We start from the raw sequence: 19,765 nt of genomic DNA on the forward strand, positions 1-19,765 counted from the left end.
CTTACTGCCATCACAGACTGAATAATTAAGATGGATTTTGTTTTTAAACTAAGGTGGAGAAGAAAAGGAGGAAGCATATAACAATTTCTTTATAAAGGAGAGACTAATCTGTGTTCCTGAAGTTGCAATCAAATGGCCTCTGGGGCTGGGTGGGGAGGAATAATATCTATACAGAACCTTTTACCGAAAGCCCTTTGATCAGGAATTCAAATTAATGCATTCTGTTTGCTGCAAAACTCGCATTGCAAGCAGCATGACAGACCACACTATTGAAAGGGACGTCCTGTCCACACCCTGCCACAGGGAAGTGTTATCAGGGGAGTAGGTGTCCTCATCTGTGCACACTGGAACTCAGCAATAGCATTTCATAAGAGGCGTGAACCCAGAAAAACAATCCCATGATTAAATATAGCAAGTTCTGACGGAAGAAGTCTTTAGACGTGGGCCTGTAGCTTGTAAATGCACAATACTATGGAACTTCGATATTAGTGCAACTGCTTGCTGTAGTAAGCACTACACCTACTAGCATTTGCAAGATAGAACTGCTGGATCAGGGCTCAATGAGTCTCCTTTACCCAGAGGCTGCAGTTTAATTATCCTGTCAGATACCACTAGTGATCTAATAAATCGTGAGTGTAGGCCACACAAGCCCCTGAGATTAGTCTACAGAAGAGCCTGGACAATTGACTGAAGTTGAGGCAACTAGCTCCACTTTGGAAAATTAAGAGTCAATGGAGCCAGGGCTATAAGTTGTATAAGACTCTAGTAGACAACATGAACAATCCATGATCACCATCAAACTTTTTTCCTCGAGTAATTATTTCCTGTGGAAAAGGATTGTGGTTTTAAAATCTTACAGTTATCCTTTGTATTTACAGGTCTCCAGATCTAGAGGTATTGTGGGCTTCCAAGACACCTAAATACAAACTGAATAGCATTCACAACTAATGAAGACTTCCTAAAGCTACAGGCCTGTTTTTACAGGGCCTGATACAAAATCCACTGAAGTCAAGGGGAGCCTTTCTGTCTTTTGGATCAGGCCAATAGCAAAGTGTGTTTGAAAGGTAGCAGGTCACCGTCAATTTGAAAGTCACATTTCCATCTGACAATACAGTACCCACACTATAGTTACTTATAACACCAGAGATTTTTAGAACTGAAAGTTCGAGGGAAACTTTCTCAACCCTCCACCTCCCCTGCCAATTTTCAGTTTTATTCCTGTGGGCGTAGAGTGTTTCCCTGTCTCCCCTGTACAGCCAAGTCCTCCTTTGCCGAAGAGATCTGCATGAGCAGGAGAATTCCAGTAATTGTCATTTGACTGGAGAATTCTTTATGATTCAACATGTGCTATTTAGAAGTGCTCTGTCAAACTTTTTTTTTTAAATGAGTAATTTAAAACAATCAAGTAGTCATGGTCCCTTAAAGTTACTCTTAACTTTTGTAAACATCATATCAAACTACTTCAAAGTTGTTCAGCTGCGCATGTCTACAAAAAGTGTTTAATGAAGATGTTTTTACACTCTAATAGCACTCAATGAAGCTATTACACAGCCCTCCTCTACCATAACAACAAAAACCTTACCAAAACTTGAATGCCGCCCACTTTTTCTTTTACCAAATTTCTAAAGTTTGCTCCTGAGTTGGACCTTACTAGCTAAGTTCCAGCCTGGGACAAGATGCAGATGCATTTAAAACACATGCACACAGTATACTCAGGTACCATGGTGACGGGCATAGTATAAGAATTGACTGCAGGGAGACTGTACTATAATACTGCATGTTCATACAGGAGGCAAGTATAATATTTTATACACAAACTTAATGCAGATGTTCCAGATGTCTCATAATAAATGTGTTTTTTGGACAAGGAGTCTTAACTACTTTAAATGGCTCCTTTGGTGTGCACAGCAAGATGCATCTGAAGTGGTCTCAGTATAGAGTGATTTCAACTGTTTTCTATATCTTGACAAGCTTGTGTGTGTGTGTGTACACACAGATAACAGAAACAAGGCATGCCTAACATTTCACATCAGCATGCTATGCAAGGCCATCTTGCTACAAACACCCATGATTCTTAGCTCCAGATTCTAGTGTCAATTTAGAAGATGGGGAAGGGAAGGGAATGGAGGGATTAAATCCTGTTTCATGGCACAGAGGGCTGCATCTCTAGAATAATGCTGCTGTCTAATTTATAAATGCAGCTTTATAACTATTTTTGATACCTTCAAATATGATCTGTCCCCACCAGCTTAGAAATTAAAAAAAAAATAAAAAAAAAAAATCCAACATCGTACACATCTGAATCCAAAATGCTTCGATTCCAACCATTTTATACACCAATAATGTCCTTTTCTACCAGGAAGGAGGGTAAACCCAGGGAGAGAGAAGATAGGCAATGGAAAAGTTTGATTGTGGAGACTAAAAATAGTTAATTCTTGGACCCTTGCTTAAAGATAAACCATGGGGGGGGAGGGGAGAGCGAGATCTTAGAAGTAGATATTTAAAGCCTGGAGGCAGACACACTTGGCTACATACTCCAGTGGTAGGTGGTTTAACTTTCCTGTGCACAGGATAGTATAGCAATCTATCCAATGGCATGCCTTGTCAGGCATGCGGGGGACAGGGCAAGTGAAAAAAGACAAAGTTATTTGGCATGGAGCTTGCATTCATGACTAGGCAGGTAATCAGTTCAGCTACAGGCAGCCTATTTGACTATAGTGATTTTACAATTTGATTCCATATTTTAGTGTACTGTAATGGCATTCATCAGTGAGGGATGGGTTCAAAACAACGCTAAGAAATTTCACTGTTAAAAAAGGGCAGACTCAATATATATATTTATATTTAAAATCAGCTAGATTTAAAGCAATAATGCCTGCTCCAGAGACCGTTCCAATTTGTTGTTGTTCTCATAATCATATTTTTCCTATTTTGAAGATATGATTCTTTCACCTTTCTTTGTCTGAAAGACACACATATAGGGGCAACTGATTATACAAAGGAAAAAGTTAAAGTGAATGTGACAAAGTGTTTTCCAATACACAAAGCAAGCTGAAACCACAAAAAAACATTCTACTCTTTCTAACCTCAGCTGTTACTAGTAACAACAGTAAGGTAATGATTTCTGAGAAGTGTAATTGTTAAGATGGCACTGCTTTTGGCAAAAGTTGCACACTACTAGGTAATTACTAAGTGCTTAAGTAAATGAGGGTTTACTAGCAACATGATACAGACAAGTAATCATTCCCAAGGGCTCTGGCAAAGCAATTCAGTCCTGACCGGCAGCCCACCTGCTTCCTTCACACATCTGGATTTTGACCCTTTCTTCAGTAGCATTTACTTATTGAATCAACTAACAGGCATCAGTTCACACTGCAAAATTGCCAAAGAATTTGATGGATAAGACCCCTAAATTCATCTTTGCGGACTCTGAACACCATTTGAAGCCAGGTCTTGTAATACGGCTGGAACATCAACCCACTTCACCATCTAGTGACAAGTCTAACTGTCTTACGTGTCCATCCCCACTATTATTCTGAAGACTTGTCAAACAGCAGTCTTGTGTGTTACTGACTGCTAAACAAACATGCAACAGAAAATACAATAGAGTATCTGGCTGTTGAAAACATGGTCCCTTAATATAAAGGTTAAGCGTCCATAGCAGTGCATCTGTCCCTGCTGTCAACAGGCATGCCTCTTTTTCAAATTCCAAGAGACCCTCACTGCTTCCTGCTTGCAAGGACCACAGCAATATGAATATTTTTACCACTGGAAGCACACAAAACTTGGATGCAGCCTTGTGAGTGCTGACTTCTAAGTAAGCTCTCTTCATTCATACTAGAGGTTTGTCAAGGAACACCCAGAAGAGCTATTAAAGTATCACTCAGAAAACAGCATCTATTTCAAGTGTCCTCCTCACCTCTCCCCACAAGGACGCAGTCTTTTCTCCCACCCCCAATGCACAGTACATAGCTTCTCATTAATTTCTAGGCACAGTAGCTAATGGGATCTGACTCAGGCTCCCAAAAGGATTTTTCTAGTGATACTGAAGACAGCTCTAGATTTGTTTAACAACTCAGGAGACTTAAACTGTGAACAGGCCCTGAATGATAGGGCACAGAGAGAGACACAAGACCCTTCAGCCCACAGCGCCGCTAAGATTGGATAGAAATGGAAACTGCCAAAGGTGATTTGCTGTGTGCTGCTGAGCTCCGGGACAGCCTCTGCAAGTGCTTTACTGCTCCTCAGCCACCTGTGACATCTACTAGGACACACCTTTATCTCCACTGACACACACTGGACTAGGAGAGGCTTTGGGAAGGGCAGGAGGAGGAAATGATAGATATAATGCTAACAAATAAATCACGACCACAGACATATTGTTTTTTCTACTTATGTATTGCCACCAGCACCCAAAACCACTACAGGGCACGAAGTATTTGCCTGGGGACCTCCCAGTCCCTGCCAGACACTGCCCCACACAATACCATGGGGGCCCTCCCAGACAGACGGCCCTGCACCTCTCCCACTCACACCAGAAAATGCCAATCCTGTTTGCGGATTCTCAGACAAAACAAGTTGGCCTCCCCGCTTTTTGCTCCAGGATCAGTGCAAATACCATCCCCACTGGCAGGCTCCACAGGGTGCCTGGGTCTTCCTGCCGCTTCCCCACATTGCCACCCCCACCCACAGCGTCCTCAGGGCACCTCCACTCAATGGCTAGGGGCTGTCAGATGCCAGGCAAAGGACCCTGCCGAATGCACCATAAATACAACCACGGGGTCATCCATCCGTCTAGGCCCTTCTGTGCTTCCACCACCGTGTCCGAGCATCTCAGCCCGAGGGGCACAGCTGCCGGCCGAGACTCAGAGACGAGTGAGGTGGAGAATTGCAGCCCCCTGGCCATGCCGTAGCCCCGCGTCCCGCCTGTCCTCTTCCTTGCTTCCCCCCCTAGTCCGCCGGGGCTGCCCTGCATCGCTCGGGCTGCAAACCTTTCCCCACCGCTGCCCTGCCAGAGGCGCAGCAAGGGCACCCGCCGACTGGGGTGTCAGCTTTGCCCCAGGCCAGCCCCTCCAGTCCATGTCCCTCCCGGGGAGGCTATGCACGTCACCCAGCCTTGCCCCGGCGCCCTCTGACCCACCTTGTACACTTTGCCGAAGGCACCGTCCCCCAGCTCCCCGACGATCTCCCACACCTCGTTGGGGTCCAGGTCCCGGCGGACGTGCTCGTACTCCTTGGATCGCCTCTTCTCGAAGGTGGAGAGGCGCAGGATGCGGCGGAAGTTGGCAAAAGCCATGGTGCTGCCTGGGGCTGGGGAAGGGGCTTGGATCCCGCGGTCCTACACCAGGCTCCGGGGAGAACTTGAACCGGTCAGTGCCTGCACCCCGCTGTCACAGGAGCCGGAGGGGGTGTACAGGGGAGCGCAGGGACACGATGGGGCCGATAGAGCAGAGAGGTCGCTTCGGCAGATGGGGCGGGGAAGGGGGACGCCTTGCAGAGGGGCACAGAAGGGGAGAGGCTGGGGAGTCGCAGGACGGAGGCACTCCACAGCCCAGCCCCCAGAGCCACTATCCTCGCAGCAGCCGGGCGAGCCGCTGCCCAGACCAGCAAGGTGCAATGCCCACGGCCAGCCGGGATCCCCAGCGCCGGGCAGAGACGCCGTGGTGCTCTGCCTCCCGCCGGGAAAGCAGGGCGGAGCAGACAGCCGCTGCCCGGACAGGGGCGGGGCCGGGGAGCTGCCGGGCAGAGCCCCGAGACGGGAAGCCGCGCGGCGAGCGGCGACTGCCCGGGGCTCTCAGAGCAGCTGGAACTTCCCTCTGGATCAATGTACGAAAGTGGAGGGCAGCGCAGCCTCCACCCGAGCACATGGAGCCAAGACCACTCCACCTGCCCGAACTTCACTCACGCCTTTCCCCCCTGCCCATTGGATACACAGTGTTCTACTGTCCCCGCCCCCTGCCCGCTAGATACTTTACATTCTACTGGTCCCGCCCCTGGCTATCGGTTACCAAAAGGGGCACTATCATCAGTTCCACTGCCCCCGCCCCCTTCTCAGGGAGCACTGGGAAGTGTAGTTTTTCTTTCATCAAACTCTTTTGTCATTGAAATAGTGATTTGAAGAATTAGTTTTCCAGAGTAGTTACAGAGTCAGGAGCAAAGCAGCCCATGAACCACTGGTGTCTGGAAGGAAGGGTTAATGCCTTTTTTGGAGAAGAGAGAGAGAGAGAGAGTGTGTGTGTGTGTTGGTTTTTTGTCATGCTGGGATACAATGGGGTAAAGACATGTCTCAGGTCTGGTGTATGAGGGTTGCTTGTCTTGGGGAAACCCAGAAGGGTCACGCCAAATATTACAGAATGAGGTGCTGTCAACCAACTGTATGTAGGAGAAGGAAAAATCTGATTTAAGACTATGGCAGACTGGGCTCCTTTAGCCTCTTAATGGAAGTCTGTCTAAGAGAAGGAAAACTCCGATTTCAAATCCAAGCAGTTTAAGATCATTAGCCTTGGAAGGCAATTGAACTAGGATGGAATCGCTGATGTTCCTAGCAGAACAGCAAGGAGAGGGAGGAGGATAGGATGGACTTGCCTAACAAGCCATTATGTCCAAAACTTACTTGTTATAGAAGCAGTATAGCACACCAGACTGACTTATATGGATTTTGACACAGGTCTATCAAGCCTAGTAAATGGAAATGGACTTGGATTTCAGATAGTGGTAAAACATATTACATGTATTGCAAACTGGAATGTTAGAACTCCACTTCAAGCCAGACTGAGCTAGTAGCGGAGGAGTTAAAAGATACCCTTTGTTGCCATACTGGAGACAGATTGGCTGGGTCATAGTTGGAAATTATACTTTCCTTTATTGCAGACATTCAAGTGGACAAGTGAAGCATAGGAACAGGGTTGCTATAACAGTGAACAAGAAAACAGTTACTTCAATGAACGGCTAGCTGGAAACTAGTTAGCAAGTGTCATAGCAAGGTTTGGTTTACTTCTGCCTGCAATAGACTATGCATAACTGTGATCTGCTGTTATGCACCAACAGAAGCAGCAGAAGAGGAAGAGAAGGATGGATTTTATCAATGGCTGGGTAACACTAGATCATTATATGATTTTGATAATGGGAGATATGAATGCAAATGTTGGTAATGGAGATAGTAAGCAAATGAACAAAATTGGACAATATGGCATTGAGATGGCAAACAATAATGGGGAAAGGTTAACAACTTGTTGTGAGATGCACAATCTGATCATTGTCAGTAATTGGTTTCCTCAAAAAGATATGCACAAATTTACATGAAATTCACTAATGGTTATATAAAAACCAGATCAACCATATTATTATCAGTAAAAGGCAAAGAAGATCATTGTTGGATAATACACTCTATAGAAATACCAAGTGTGGCAGTTATCATGAACTGTGAATGGGAATATTAAAGTCCAAGAAAAAGATGGGTGCAACTGGAGTCAGATTTGGCCTTGATAAATTAAAGAATAGCTCTGAGACAAAGGCATACAAGGTGAGGCTTGGAGGGCATTTTTTGTGATGATGAAGAAATTGCACTCCAGACTCGATGGGAAACAATATAAAGTACAGCAGTGGAAGTTATTGGAAGGCGTAAGCAAACAAGGAAAATCTGGACAAGCAACGAAACAAGAACATTACAGGAAAAGCATGAACAAGTCAAGGCTACTGGCAAAGTGGAAGAAGTGTTACCAGAGCAGTGAAGAAATCACAATAATTGGACAAACAAAAGTTCTGGAGAGAAGTTCAACAACTAAAGGAGGCATCAAGAAAACAAAATATGAAAATGATATAGAAAAAGATTTAGTTATATGGAAACATAATCAGACCAGTGATGCAAGCGGTAAGAAAGATTACTGGTGACCTGACAACAAATGATGAAGAGGTGCTGCAAGTATGGTAGGAGCATTTTGACAAAGTGCTGAACATTGTAGTTCATCGAGATAGAAGCATTCTCAATATGCTAGATGAATGGAGCAGATTGCAAGACAGAATGGACATCAGCACTGAACCACCATCAGAAGAAAAAATAGAAAGAGCAGTAAAGCAGTTAAGAAAGGGAAAGCAGCAGGAACAGACAATATAACAGCTGAGCTCGTACAAGTCGGTGGGAGAAGTGCTATCAAACCATTAGGAAAAATATCTAAGAAGATATGGGAGCAAGAGGAGGTACTGTATGACTGGCTAAAAGTAATAGTTGTACCAATCCTGAAGAAAGGAGATCCTACCAATCTGAATAATTATAGAGGTATATGCTGCTTATCAGTTCTTGTTCAAATCATGATGAAAGTAATTGTCAACAGATTAAGACCAGTTTTAGAGAAAGTAGTAGGTAAGGAACAATGTGGCTAAAGTTGATTTGATCAGATATTTGTGCTCTGATAAATGATGGAAGATCCAAGAATAGGGATTAAAAGTGTTTACCATTTTCATTGACTTCACAAAGGCATTTGATTCAGCGTGGAGGGATGATACTCTTCACAGCCTTGGAAAATTGGTGTAGTTGACTTGGATTTACAATAAATGCCTAGAAGACAAAGCAGTTGCATCTTGGAAAAGGGACAATAGATAAAGTGCTGAAATGCAACAGGGGGGAAGTCATAGAACAATTATAATCTTATGTGTGCCTAGGAAGCTTGATCAGTGTCAATGGTTAAAAGGAGGTGTACCTGAGCAACAAGTGCTGCACAAAACTGATGAAATTATGGACTCAAAAATATTGTTTGGCACCAAAGTGAAAATTGATTAAACCAGTACCCTAACAGTATTACACTATGAACTGGATGGAGCTGCATTAAATTAAACAGTCATCAGAAGGCTGGAGGCAGTAGAGAGGAGAGTTCTTTTGAAGATGGCAACTGTAAGGAATGACAAATGAAGTTGGAAGGCGAGTAGGATGTGAAATCAGTGTACAGGACTGGCTGCAATCAAAAAGATTATGGTGGTAGGGACATTGTAGAAAATAATGCAAATGCAACCAACGTCAGTTGGGCCTAGATCCTGACCACGGACTAAATGGCAGGACACAGGGATATGACCAGGCTGAACACAAGGAGGAATAAGCCAGGGACATATATGAATGGTGACACTGTAACTGCTCTTTGTGTCTGTAAAGATGCCTTGGGATGAGAAGAAATATATATATAAAACATAACCTTTTGAGGACAGAGTGTGGAGGAAAACCATGATCATCAAAAAATGTTCAGTAGGTTATTTGTCTGCTTCCATGCACAGGACACCTCTTTGATTTATTATATTACACTGATTGATGTCTAAGTCGTTTGTTTATATATAGGTCCTGATCCTGCAAAGACTTACTTGGCTTCAGTGGGCTTACTCACATGCATAAAATTAAGCACGTGCATAAATCTTTGCAGGATTGGTAGCATTGTATCTTTTTAGAAGAGAGTAATTTTTGAGTCTCTTATTATAATAGTAAAAACCAGTAATAGTACATTGCTTTATATAGCTTTCACCCAAATATCTCATATCATTATCTTAACCTCATCCCCCCCTCCCTCCCCTCTCCCCCCCCTCCTCCCGAGCAAGAAAGCACCCCTCTGAAGCCAGCATTTCACAGATGGGAAGAGACTGAGGCATCGGGTGATTAAAGTAGCTTGTCACAAGTCCAAGGCAGAGTGGTAAACAGAACCCAGGAGTCCCAATTCTCAGATGTTGGCTCTAAACATTAAACTTCACTCCCAATCCTTTATCAAAATGTGGTCTGTGCTTCATACTACATAAAATAAAATGTAGTTAAAAAAGAAAGATTTAAAACAAGTCACAGCTAACCATCCTAATTCATGGGTACATACCAATGGTCCAGTTCTGCAAACACTTATGCAGGTGAATAACTTCACTCAGGTGACCAGCCCAATTGAACACAATGGGATTACTCACCTGCATAAGTGCTTATAGGGTCAAAGCATAGATTGGAAGTTGTAAAAAGATGTTTTTGAATTGTCTGAGTGTAAACAATGTATTTAAAACTCTCTTAACAAAAGAAAATAATTTCTCCTTCCCCCGGTTCAGCTCTTAAATGTAGCCACTAAATATTTAATTTCTGGATTTTTTTTTAAAGATACAAGCAGCTGTAAATATGGACAGTCAAGGTGTTTAAAGTCATAATAGTCCACATACTTTAAATTAGCTACAGCAAATTTAAAATTGGTATAAAATGGGGACATCTAGAGGAATTATTTGATATTGCAACCTTATGTTTAGGTCTGAGTGAGACCGACTGATCAGTTTTTTACTTTAAGCGGTGTAGTTGTAGCCATGTCGGTCCCAGGATGTTAGAAAGACAAGGTGGGTGAGGTAATATCTTTTATTGGACCAATTTCTGTTGGTGAGACAGAAGGTTGAAAGCTCATCTCTCTCACCAACAGAAGTTGGTTAATAAAAGATATTACCTCACCCACCTTGTCTCTCCAATGTTTACTCGTTTGTTGGAATGGTTCCCTTAAAAAATATTCGGTCTGAGTCTCCTGTCTCTTACACTGAGTTCATTGCTGTTATTCTGGATTTACACTGATGTTGCCAACTCTTGTGATTTTATCTGGAGCCTCAGTGTACTTGATACTTTATATAACGATCCAGCTGCTAGAAACAAGTGATTGTGTAAGGATTTCAGTTTCATTTAAGAAAAAACAAGTTTCTAGTCCTCAGAGTTGTGGAGAAAAGCTTGAAAATGTGACTGAAGCATAACCGTGAAAGCAGAAGGCAAATGAAATAACCCAACATGGATTTGTTTGTAACAGCTCATTATTTTTCAGTTACTCTCATGATTTTGGGAGGCTGATACAACGCTTGGGTTTGGGGTGAGAAGAGAATTAGGCCAATTGTTTTCAGAGATTTATATCAGTTAATCTGCATCTCTTCCCAATATGCCACGTGCCTACCCATTTATTATTAATTATTATTATTATTATTTATTATTATTCATTGTTTCTAGCAGCTGGATCATTATATAAATAAAAATACTCCCAGGAGTACCCAGGAGCCTCAATCAGGGACCAGGACTTCAATGTACAAACACAGAACAGAAAGCTGATCCAAACATTTTAACCTCCAAAATAAAAAAAAGATAGATACAGACGTATTCACGTCCCCAGACTCACTTCTTTCCTGAAGCCCACACACATCAATCCATGATGGCAAATCTGCTGTCACCAATCCAGGAGTTGTTTTCTTCTTGTCTTTTTAAAACACTAACATAAGTAAAGGAAGTAGGCTGCAAAAATAATCAAAAAGCATTGGAAATCTGCCTTGGATTTACAAGAGTCGGCCTGATCCTGTAGTCATGGGTCTTACTATTATGAATAGTTCCAATTACTCCAATGGAACCATACACAGCAGTGAGCACTACACTCAGTAATAAATATTTGCAGGAACCAAAGAGGATCGGTGAGGGGTGTGATTATTTACTGATGGAGTTATACCAGGACAACCCCTTGCATAGATGCAGTTATACTGGTATAACAATGCCTTACTCTAGCATAGTCATTCCCTTTCCTGTATAGGCACATCTGTACTGGTATACAGCACCTTTATACTGATTTAACTGGGTCTACCCTAAAGGTGTTGTCTCTCTTCAATTACACCAGTCTAGTTATAGTGGTACAGCTTTCTAATGTGGAGAAGGCTTTGGTCTACACCAAGCAAGGTGCTTAATTGTGTGTCTAATTTTAGCAGATGGTAGTCCCACTGACATCACAATAGACCTTAGTGAAGTCACACGTGCTTAAGTATCTTGCTGAACTGGGACCTTAAATTGACGTTTCCTTGCAAATGTGAGTTTCAATCTGATTCTAATGTTCTATAATGCATTTTACAAAAAATAGGTGATGAAAGAATAGTTCTTGGTGCTCATTTTTGATGTGTACCCTGACTCCTCAGTGGTAGAGAGCCATTTGCCCCACAGTGTTCAGTGGATCACTCAGTGCCTAAGGTGCTTGCTCTGTTCAGTTTCCTGTTCCAACTGGCTGACGGAGCACAGGCACAGCAACAAGACCTTCACGGTGCCTCACCCAGCCTGTCTGCCTGGAAAGTTCAGCCCTTAAAAGCACATGCACATCTGATAATGCTTGGCAAAAAACAAACAAACAACCCAAAAGCCATTTCAATCAGGAGGATGCATGATTGTGTTTGGGCTCCAAGATGGAATTCTCTTGCTGTGATGTAGACATCACCTCAGTTACCTGTGAATGCTCATAGGTAAACAGAATTAGTTACTGACAAAATGAGACTGAAACCTGGATGTTTTCTGCAGTTTCTGTATTTAGATAAACTATACTGTTTATTATCAGTGAGAAATGCTAGGGCGCTTGCAGAATATTTCCAACTCCTAGATGTTCATAAAAAGAATACTCTGAATGGTAAGTATTTTCCACAGGCCCTGGAATTTGCTGTCACTAAAATTAATGTCTGTCTGTCTGTCTGTCTGTCTATCACTAAAAGAATCATATGATGCTATAAAGTTTAGGATTTAAAAACTGTTTAGTATTTGTTTAAAAACTATTTAAAAATCCTTTAGGGTTCAAAATTTTTTTCAGAGACACTATATATACCATGCCTTAGATATTAGAGCAAATACAGCACTCTGTAATGCTAAGTGACTAGCTGGGTTGGTTACTGCAAAGTTTTGGAAATGCCCCAGATGGCTTTCAATTGTAGCATATATCACTGTGTCCTGACTGATAGAGCACTTTCCATCCATTCTGAAAGGTTATATTGCTGACTAGTAACACATCAGATGCTGAAATGGTACTTAGCTCTCAGACCCAACATACTAGTATGATTGCAGTAACTGAAACATGTTTTCAGCTCTTGACTGAGATGTTAACATTTTTTTTCTCTATATACATAGTTCCTCTTAAAGCTAACAGTCCTGAAATTCAAATTAATTTGTGTGGCATCATTACCGTTATTTATCATTAGCCATCTGGGAGCAATGAAAAGCCCCAAATCAGGACTGAAGCACGAGTGTGCTCAGCACTGTACAAACACACAGTAAAAGACAGTTTCTGCACAAAAAAGCTTATAATCTAAATCAGTGATACTCAGACCTCAGTGGTCCAAGAGCCAAATTGGTGATCAACATTACCCAGAAGAGCCACCGTAGTGTGAATTCATTATTTTATTTTCATTCTCTCTTTTTATATATATATGTAACCAAAATATATATATATTCTTGGTTATGCTGACCAAGTATTATTATGTTATCAACTACAATTGGTTAATAGCATAGTAAAAGCATCCTGATGCATAACTTAGACTGGTTAATAATTAAATCATACGTCGTTTTAATATCATGTGCTGCAGAGAGCCGCAGAAGACACATTAAAGACCTACTTGCAGCTTGAGAGCCTCAGTCTGAGAATCCTAGATCTAAATAAACACGACCAATGAAGGCTCAGGTGAAAGGAGATATCATACACGCAGGGTGATGGGAGTTGGTGGGTGGCAAAGTCATATCTGCTTTATAGGTTTTAGCCACAGGTGGTTTGTTCATCATATGCACAAAACACTGGGCAAAATCCATTGAGAGCACAGAAGGGACGACAAAAGTTGGCGCTCTCTGCCCCCTATGTGCACCTTCCACTTGTACAACTCCATTGCCATAAGCTAGACATTGTTTAAAACAATGATTCAATAGTTAATAAAAAAGCACTATCTGCAGGGAGTTTAAGCCCAATTTTTGACCTGCTCAAAGTCTGTTATAATGAGCAATGGGACCAAACAGGAATCCACAAAAAATCTGGCAATTTCGATCCAAATTCATATCCAAACGTCATGACTTGAGCCTGTTTGTTTAAGGGACACAAATCAGAATCCTTTTACCTCTTAATAAGGGGAAAGTTTGGATGTAGGTTTCATGCCTTGGGCACATCTGTCGTAATCTGATGAAGAATATTGCATGGAGACTAAACATCTTTTAAAAGATAGCAAAACTATCAGACCCCACCAAAGAAACAAGTGCTTTGAGTTCCCCCTGCTGTCCGTGCAAAGGCAGTGACCTAACTAACATGAGTGCAATATCATCCTCATTTCCCAGAGTGGTGCTGGAACCATCAACTGCTAGTGACAAAGTACAAGGGAAAAAAAACAGAAAGGGGTTGGTTACCATATTAAGAGATAGAAAGGGCTGAATTCTCTACTCATAATATGCACATGCAACTCCCTCTGGCCCAAAATTGGTAGGGAAAGACACACTGGAGCCAATCCAGTGGGAGGTGCTGAGTGCCCTGAAATATGCTGTTGTGAATGATAGCTGAGCGCACTCAGCATCGCACAGGTTTCCAAGACTATAATGATAAACAATGGACTGTATAACACTAAACCAAACAGCTCTCTGCATCTTTTCAGTAAAATACTAAAGACCTCACATCCATGGCCTTGTACCGCATCAGGGTAGATGAGGTTCCTTTGCATGGGTGCCATCATCACATCTCAGGTGAGCAGGTGACCGAATCTTTGCTGCAGTTGCCTTGAAAGTGTGGCACTTGCTGGCCCAGCCTTTAAAAAATCATCCGAAAAGATCTTTTATTCAGAGCATGTGAAATTAATTTTTTTCCCTGTGAAAAATTTCAACTTTTATGCAAATTTCAGGGATGTTTTGTTCAAACACCTAAAAGCAAAAAAAATGTCCATTTTGGGCTGAGCTGAATAACAATAACTAAACAAAACAAAATAAAAAAAATTGGTTTGGGTTTTTTTTGACAGTCTGTGTTATTTTCATTTATTTCACACAGAATATCTCTCTTGAATGATGTCACCATGTGTGTATTATTATTGACCATTTCTCTGAGTGTGTCACTGTATTTTAATTGTCTGTGCAGTAACCTGAGCACCTTGGAGCAGTGGGTGCATTATAAATCCTATTAATTATTACTAAGAGCTTTGCGCAGGTGATGCCCAACAACCCACTGTTTTCCAGACCTGCAGTTTTATCACTTTCTCCGTTATGTGACTGACCTGACAAAGAAGCAGATCATGCTGGTGTTTGACCTGCTAGACTGGAACGCCACAGGGGAGATTGGCTTGGACGCGTTCTACATGCTGGTGTGCATCCTGATGTCTCATGAGGCAGGTAGCCTGGCGTCCCTATTGGTGTGTCAGCCAGAGGCTTCAGAGCAGCTGATATTATTCAGTGCTGAAATGGAATCAGCCGGCTGGGAGTCTAATCTTTACTTATAATGATAAGTCGAAGGTTGTGTAGGGGAAATGAATGTTAATGCAAGCCAAAGGTATACACAGCTTTCCCCACTTTTGGGGTCATACTGTAGCCCAAGCGTCTCCTTTTTTGGGGCAGGCTGCTTGCAGCGTCATCCTGGGGAGTCCTAAGAGGGCAAAGAACATCCATGGATGTACAACTGGCCAGCGTAAACTTCAGTTCACTGCAAGAGCAACTTGTGGCTTTGCTGGCTGCATGAAGCAAAGTGGGAGACTCGGTGCATTCCATGGCCGGCCAGCTCAGAATTATTTTCCAGCACTAACAGGGTCTGAAGTCCTGGGGCAAACAAATCTGGATGGGCAGGGCTAGGCATGCGTGTGTGTGCAAGGAAACACTGTGTTCTTTTCTATTTGTGTTGCAAGCTGGAATTAGGAAGGTTACCTGAGCTTTTACCATGACGACCTTAACTGTGTTTAATATTATATGTATTTTCTAAAGCTGGAAATCTCTGCTCATTATCTGTTCTCAAACATTTCTGTCCTGAAACAGAACCACCTTGAGAAACAGTTCATTTATCAACACTCTGGGTCTGTGTTTGAATTGCTGGTTATGGATGGAGGACACACAGTTGGCCCAAGGGACTTCCAATCCACTAGGTTCCTCTTTAACATCAAGAAGCATGAGCTTGAGAAGATATTCAAGGTCTTTGATGTCTCTGGAGATGAGGTACAATGAGAGGAATAACAATCAGTACAGCAGCCCTTAAGAATGCTGCATTTTATTTAACAACACACAGAGGCTCCCACTGAAACCAGAGCCCCGCTATATCTGGCAAAGGACAGTCCCTACCCAGAGAAGCTCACAATTGAAATAGATGATACAGACAAAGTGTGAGAGGGAAAACAGGGGCTGAAAGATTAAGTGACTGTCCCAGTGTCACACAGCAGGCCAGTTGTTGAGCTCAGATCTCCTGAGTCCTGACCTTGTGCCTAGGTACCGCACTATATTACCTTTTCTGGAGGAGATCTCTTGGTAGATGACATGCTTCTTATAATTTGGAGCACATCCTTACCTTTCTTTTGCTCCCACTGACAACAACTTTTACTATTAACGTCAGTGGGAGCTGGTCCAGGCCTTGCATGATTTTCCAAAGAAAGTGAGGTGCTGCTTATTAAAATACCCAGGAAGATCTCTGAATTGGAGGAATTTTATCTATTACAAAAAATCTCTTCAAAGCTGTGCATCTCGCTAAACTCATTGCCATGAGTGCTGCTGCACACAAGGATGTTCTGTTCTTACGTTTGCCAGTACAGAAAACAAGCACCATCAGTTGCTTTGTAGGCACTTGACCAGCTGCTCCACCTTCCTGACAGACACTGCTGTTGTGTCTAATGGACCCATCTAAGCTGCTGCTGAATCACATATCATCTTGGTATCCAAGAGCTGAACAAAGAGTATGAGGAAGTCTTAGGAATTTAAAAAGGCATTTTCTTCTCCCCCATCTCTAGTTTCCTGGTTATGTGTTTATGAACCTATTTGCTTTATGGATATCATTACAAGGGAAAGCCTTGATGAAAAGGCATCTTATATGTAACAGCACTATAGCCACAAGGGAATAATTTTCTCTAGGGTAGGATGGACATATTTTCCATCTTTAAATAACTCTGATTATTAACTCTAAAGGGTTTGGCGCTGCTGGATGGGCGACAGGAAATGGATTGCTTGGTGGATACCTGTTCTGTTCATTCGCACCTGGCACTGGCCACTGTCGGAAGACAGGATACTGGGCCTAATGGACCATTGGTCTGACCCAGCCTGGCCGTTCTTATACGTATCTAGATTGGTGAGGCCAATTCTTTATGCACTTTTTCACTTTGTATTTTCCAAGCTCTTTAAGATCAGTTCCCAAAGTGACACCTGCTGGCTGGCCTTGTGGCTCAGACAAGTACTGCTCTTGAACACTGCTTTTGGCTCCAGCTCCACTCAGAGAAGCTTTATGCTGCCAGATAGCACCTGTTACCTTGTGCTAGGGCAGCAAAACGGGTCATGCAGAGCTTGCTATTCGGACAATTGCAACTGGGGGAGGGTGGAATTCTTTGTTCCTCACTGACTCAGACTCTAAGGTCAGAAGGGACCAATGTGATCATCTAGTCTGACCTTCTGCCCAACGCAGGCCTCAGAACCTCACCCATCCACTCCCGTAATAAACCCCCGACCTATGACTGAGTTATTAAAGTCCTCAGATCATGGTTTAAAGACTTGAAGGTACAGAGAATACACCAGCAAGTGAGCCATGCCCCAGGCTACAGAGGAAGACAAAACCCCCCAGAGCCTTTGTCAATCTGCCCTCGGGAAAATTTCCTTCCCAACCCCAAAGAGGGCGATCAGTTAAACCCTGAGCATGTGGGCAAGACCCACCAGCCAGACACCCAAGAAAGAATTCTCTGCAGTAACTCAGAACCCACCTCATCTAACATCCCTTCACAGGCCATTGGCATATCTACTGCCAGTAGCCAAAGATCAGTCAATTGCCAAACTAGGCTGTCCCATAATACAGTCCCCTCCATAAATTTATCAACCACAGTTTTGAAGCCAGCTGGGATTTTTGCCCCGCCCCCCCCCCCCCGGTTTATTCCATTCTTTATTCTGAGGTCTTAGGCTATGCTGGGCTTTATAGCAACTGAGATTTCACCTGGAGACTTTGGGGGTTTGATTATGGTGCTCTTCTTATATTGTAATTCACTTTCACCTTGGGACACAGGGGACCTTCAGTCAGTGAGTGTACACAAGCCTGACCTCTCCACTAACTCCCCTGTCTTCACTGCACTGAATATAGGATTCTCAACCTCACCTTCAAAGCTCATAACTTTACCCCTCCCTACTCATCTGCTCTTGTATTGATCACACCACTCGCTAACAATGAAAGCCTCCGTTGCCTTTGTCTGCTCCCATAAGCACTTTTGTGCTTTGTCCTCTACACATCAGCCTGCCTTCTTTCAAAACCCTCCACCACATCCATGACTAAGGTGAAGTCTGATAAATAGCCAGCCCCTAATGATTAGATTGGTGGGGGTTACGGATATATTAACAGAGCTTTACTTAGTCATGTGCTTCATATCACTAGTCAGTGCAGGTTTGTATAGTACCCGCATCACCAGAGTATCCAAGCATCTTGCAGCAGTGCATTAAATGACAGACCAATTGGTCAGTCCCATCTGGCTCATTCCTTCTCTTCCCAGGTGGAAAACTGTGCAGTGTACTGTTCTGATTGATGGCTTTGTTTTCCCCACTCGTCTTTCCTTTCCCCTCCCTTCCAGTTGCACTGATTCTGTCCTTATTTCTGCTTTGCAGATGACTGTGAGCTGCTTGGTTAAAGGGCATTTTGTAAGAGCTTGCTTGTGTGGTAGTGCCTGAGATTTCCACCCAGAAGCATTATGACATCTGCAACCATTGCAGAATAGTAGAGTGAAATTCACATGCGGGGGAGATGCCCTCACAGGCTGCAGGGTGCTCCTTTGAGATGGGCCCAGCTCAGGAAGTTCAGATCCAAATTTCTCCAAAGTTTGGGTGAAAGGAACATAGTGTGTATCTCTCTCTCTCTAGCCCCAGATCTTGGGTCAGGCTTATCTCTGACATTTAGGTGGTCTCAACTCTCACTTTCCTGTTAAGCTGCTATTTCTTTTTTTCCCCCACAACACTAGCAACTGAACTACAAGGAGTTCAAGATGTTTACAATCTTCTGCATTGACAGACAACAGAGAAAGGAGAGGGAGAAAAAGAAAAAGAGGTTGAATGAAGAGATTCCAGAATCATCTGGGCCAGACCACACCAAGATCAGCATGCAACAACTTCACTTGTAAAACACCACAGTTTTATTCATCTTTCACCCAGACCCCAGACAGAGTTTTTGGGTTAGCCTGAAACACCAACTTTTAAGAAACATATAACACAACTAATGGGCCAAATAAACATAACTTTAGAATTTTGTCCCCGGTTTCCATCTCAGATACTGTCTGAAAGTGCAGAGTCAGATCTGATGTCATCCCACGTGGAATGGCTGATGCAGCTTGAATTTAGCTACATGCCTCATATTTCACCCCAAGCCGGCTGCTGCTTTACTACATTACTCAGGTATTTTAGGATAGCAATCCTGCCCCCTTCCATCTACATTACTTGTTTGAGACAGAGCAGTCATCCCAGTACAGCCATTTTATCACCTTTGAAGAGGCAGATGAAATAAAGTTTAACACGAAACCCAGCTGACTCATCCAGATACAGAATTCACTCACGTTTGTCAGCTTTTCCCCCTATGCTGTTTTGTGTCCATATTAAAATATTTCTATTAAAAATAGTGAGGAAAATAAGATTTGGCTCATCTCCCTGTACCCTTGGTTACGGTTGTTACGGGGAATAGAGCCAGTCCAGGCAATGCTATCATCTTTGTTAAAATAAATCATCAAATTAAATTGATCTGTGGAGAGAATAGAAGGGATGGGCAGTTTCTTTGGTTAAATATTGACTATTTACACCTGCATGGAGCAGTTTACTAAGTTCTCATTCTCA

At 42.9% G+C, this 19,765-nt stretch overlaps 2 protein-coding genes across 2 annotated transcripts in view; one reads left to right on the forward strand and one right to left on the reverse strand.

Annotated features, from left to right (window-relative positions):
• STK10 (serine/threonine kinase 10) overlaps positions 1-5,890 on the reverse strand; it is a 73,411-nt gene extending 67,521 nt beyond the window's left edge. The window contains exon 1 of the mRNA XM_067566578.1: positions 5,141-5,890. Within this exon, the coding sequence (XP_067422679.1) occupies positions 5,141-5,296 (156 nt within the window). The 5' untranslated portion in view covers positions 5,297-5,890. The remainder of the gene's footprint in view (positions 1-5,140) is intronic.
• A 6,378-nt stretch (positions 5,891-12,268) lies between these two features.
• EFCAB9 (EF-hand calcium binding domain 9) lies at positions 12,269-19,518 on the forward strand. Its single transcript, XM_067566961.1, has 4 exons — positions 12,269-12,404; positions 14,966-15,114; positions 15,752-15,928; positions 18,904-19,518. The coding sequence occupies exons 1-4, from the start codon at positions 12,269-12,271 to the stop codon at positions 19,060-19,062; spliced, it is 621 nt and encodes a 206-aa protein (XP_067423062.1). The 3' UTR covers positions 19,063-19,518.
• Positions 19,519-19,765: the final 247 nt, after the last annotated feature.

This window comes from Emydura macquarii, unplaced genomic scaffold (assembly GCF_026122565.2).
Source record: "Emydura macquarii macquarii isolate MOO-44397 ecotype Brisbane River unplaced genomic scaffold, CSIRO-AGI_Emac_v2 contig_2768, whole genome shotgun sequence".
Classification (NCBI taxonomy): domain Eukaryota; kingdom Metazoa; phylum Chordata; order Testudines; family Chelidae; genus Emydura; species Emydura macquarii.

Excerpts from the sequence above, each read along its gene's own strand:
- EFCAB9 (XM_067566961.1), top strand. The coding sequence starts at position 12,269 with ATGAGACTGAAACCTGGATGTTTTCTGCAGTTTCTGTATTTAGATAAA. Across the intron at positions 12,405-14,965 it reads TAAAAAGAATACTCTGAATG|ACCTGCAGTTTTATCACTTT; the intron begins GTAAGTATTTTC and ends ACTGTTTTCCAG. Across the intron at positions 15,115-15,751 it reads GCATCCTGATGTCTCATGAG|AACCACCTTGAGAAACAGTT; the intron begins GCAGGTAGCCTG and ends GTCCTGAAACAG.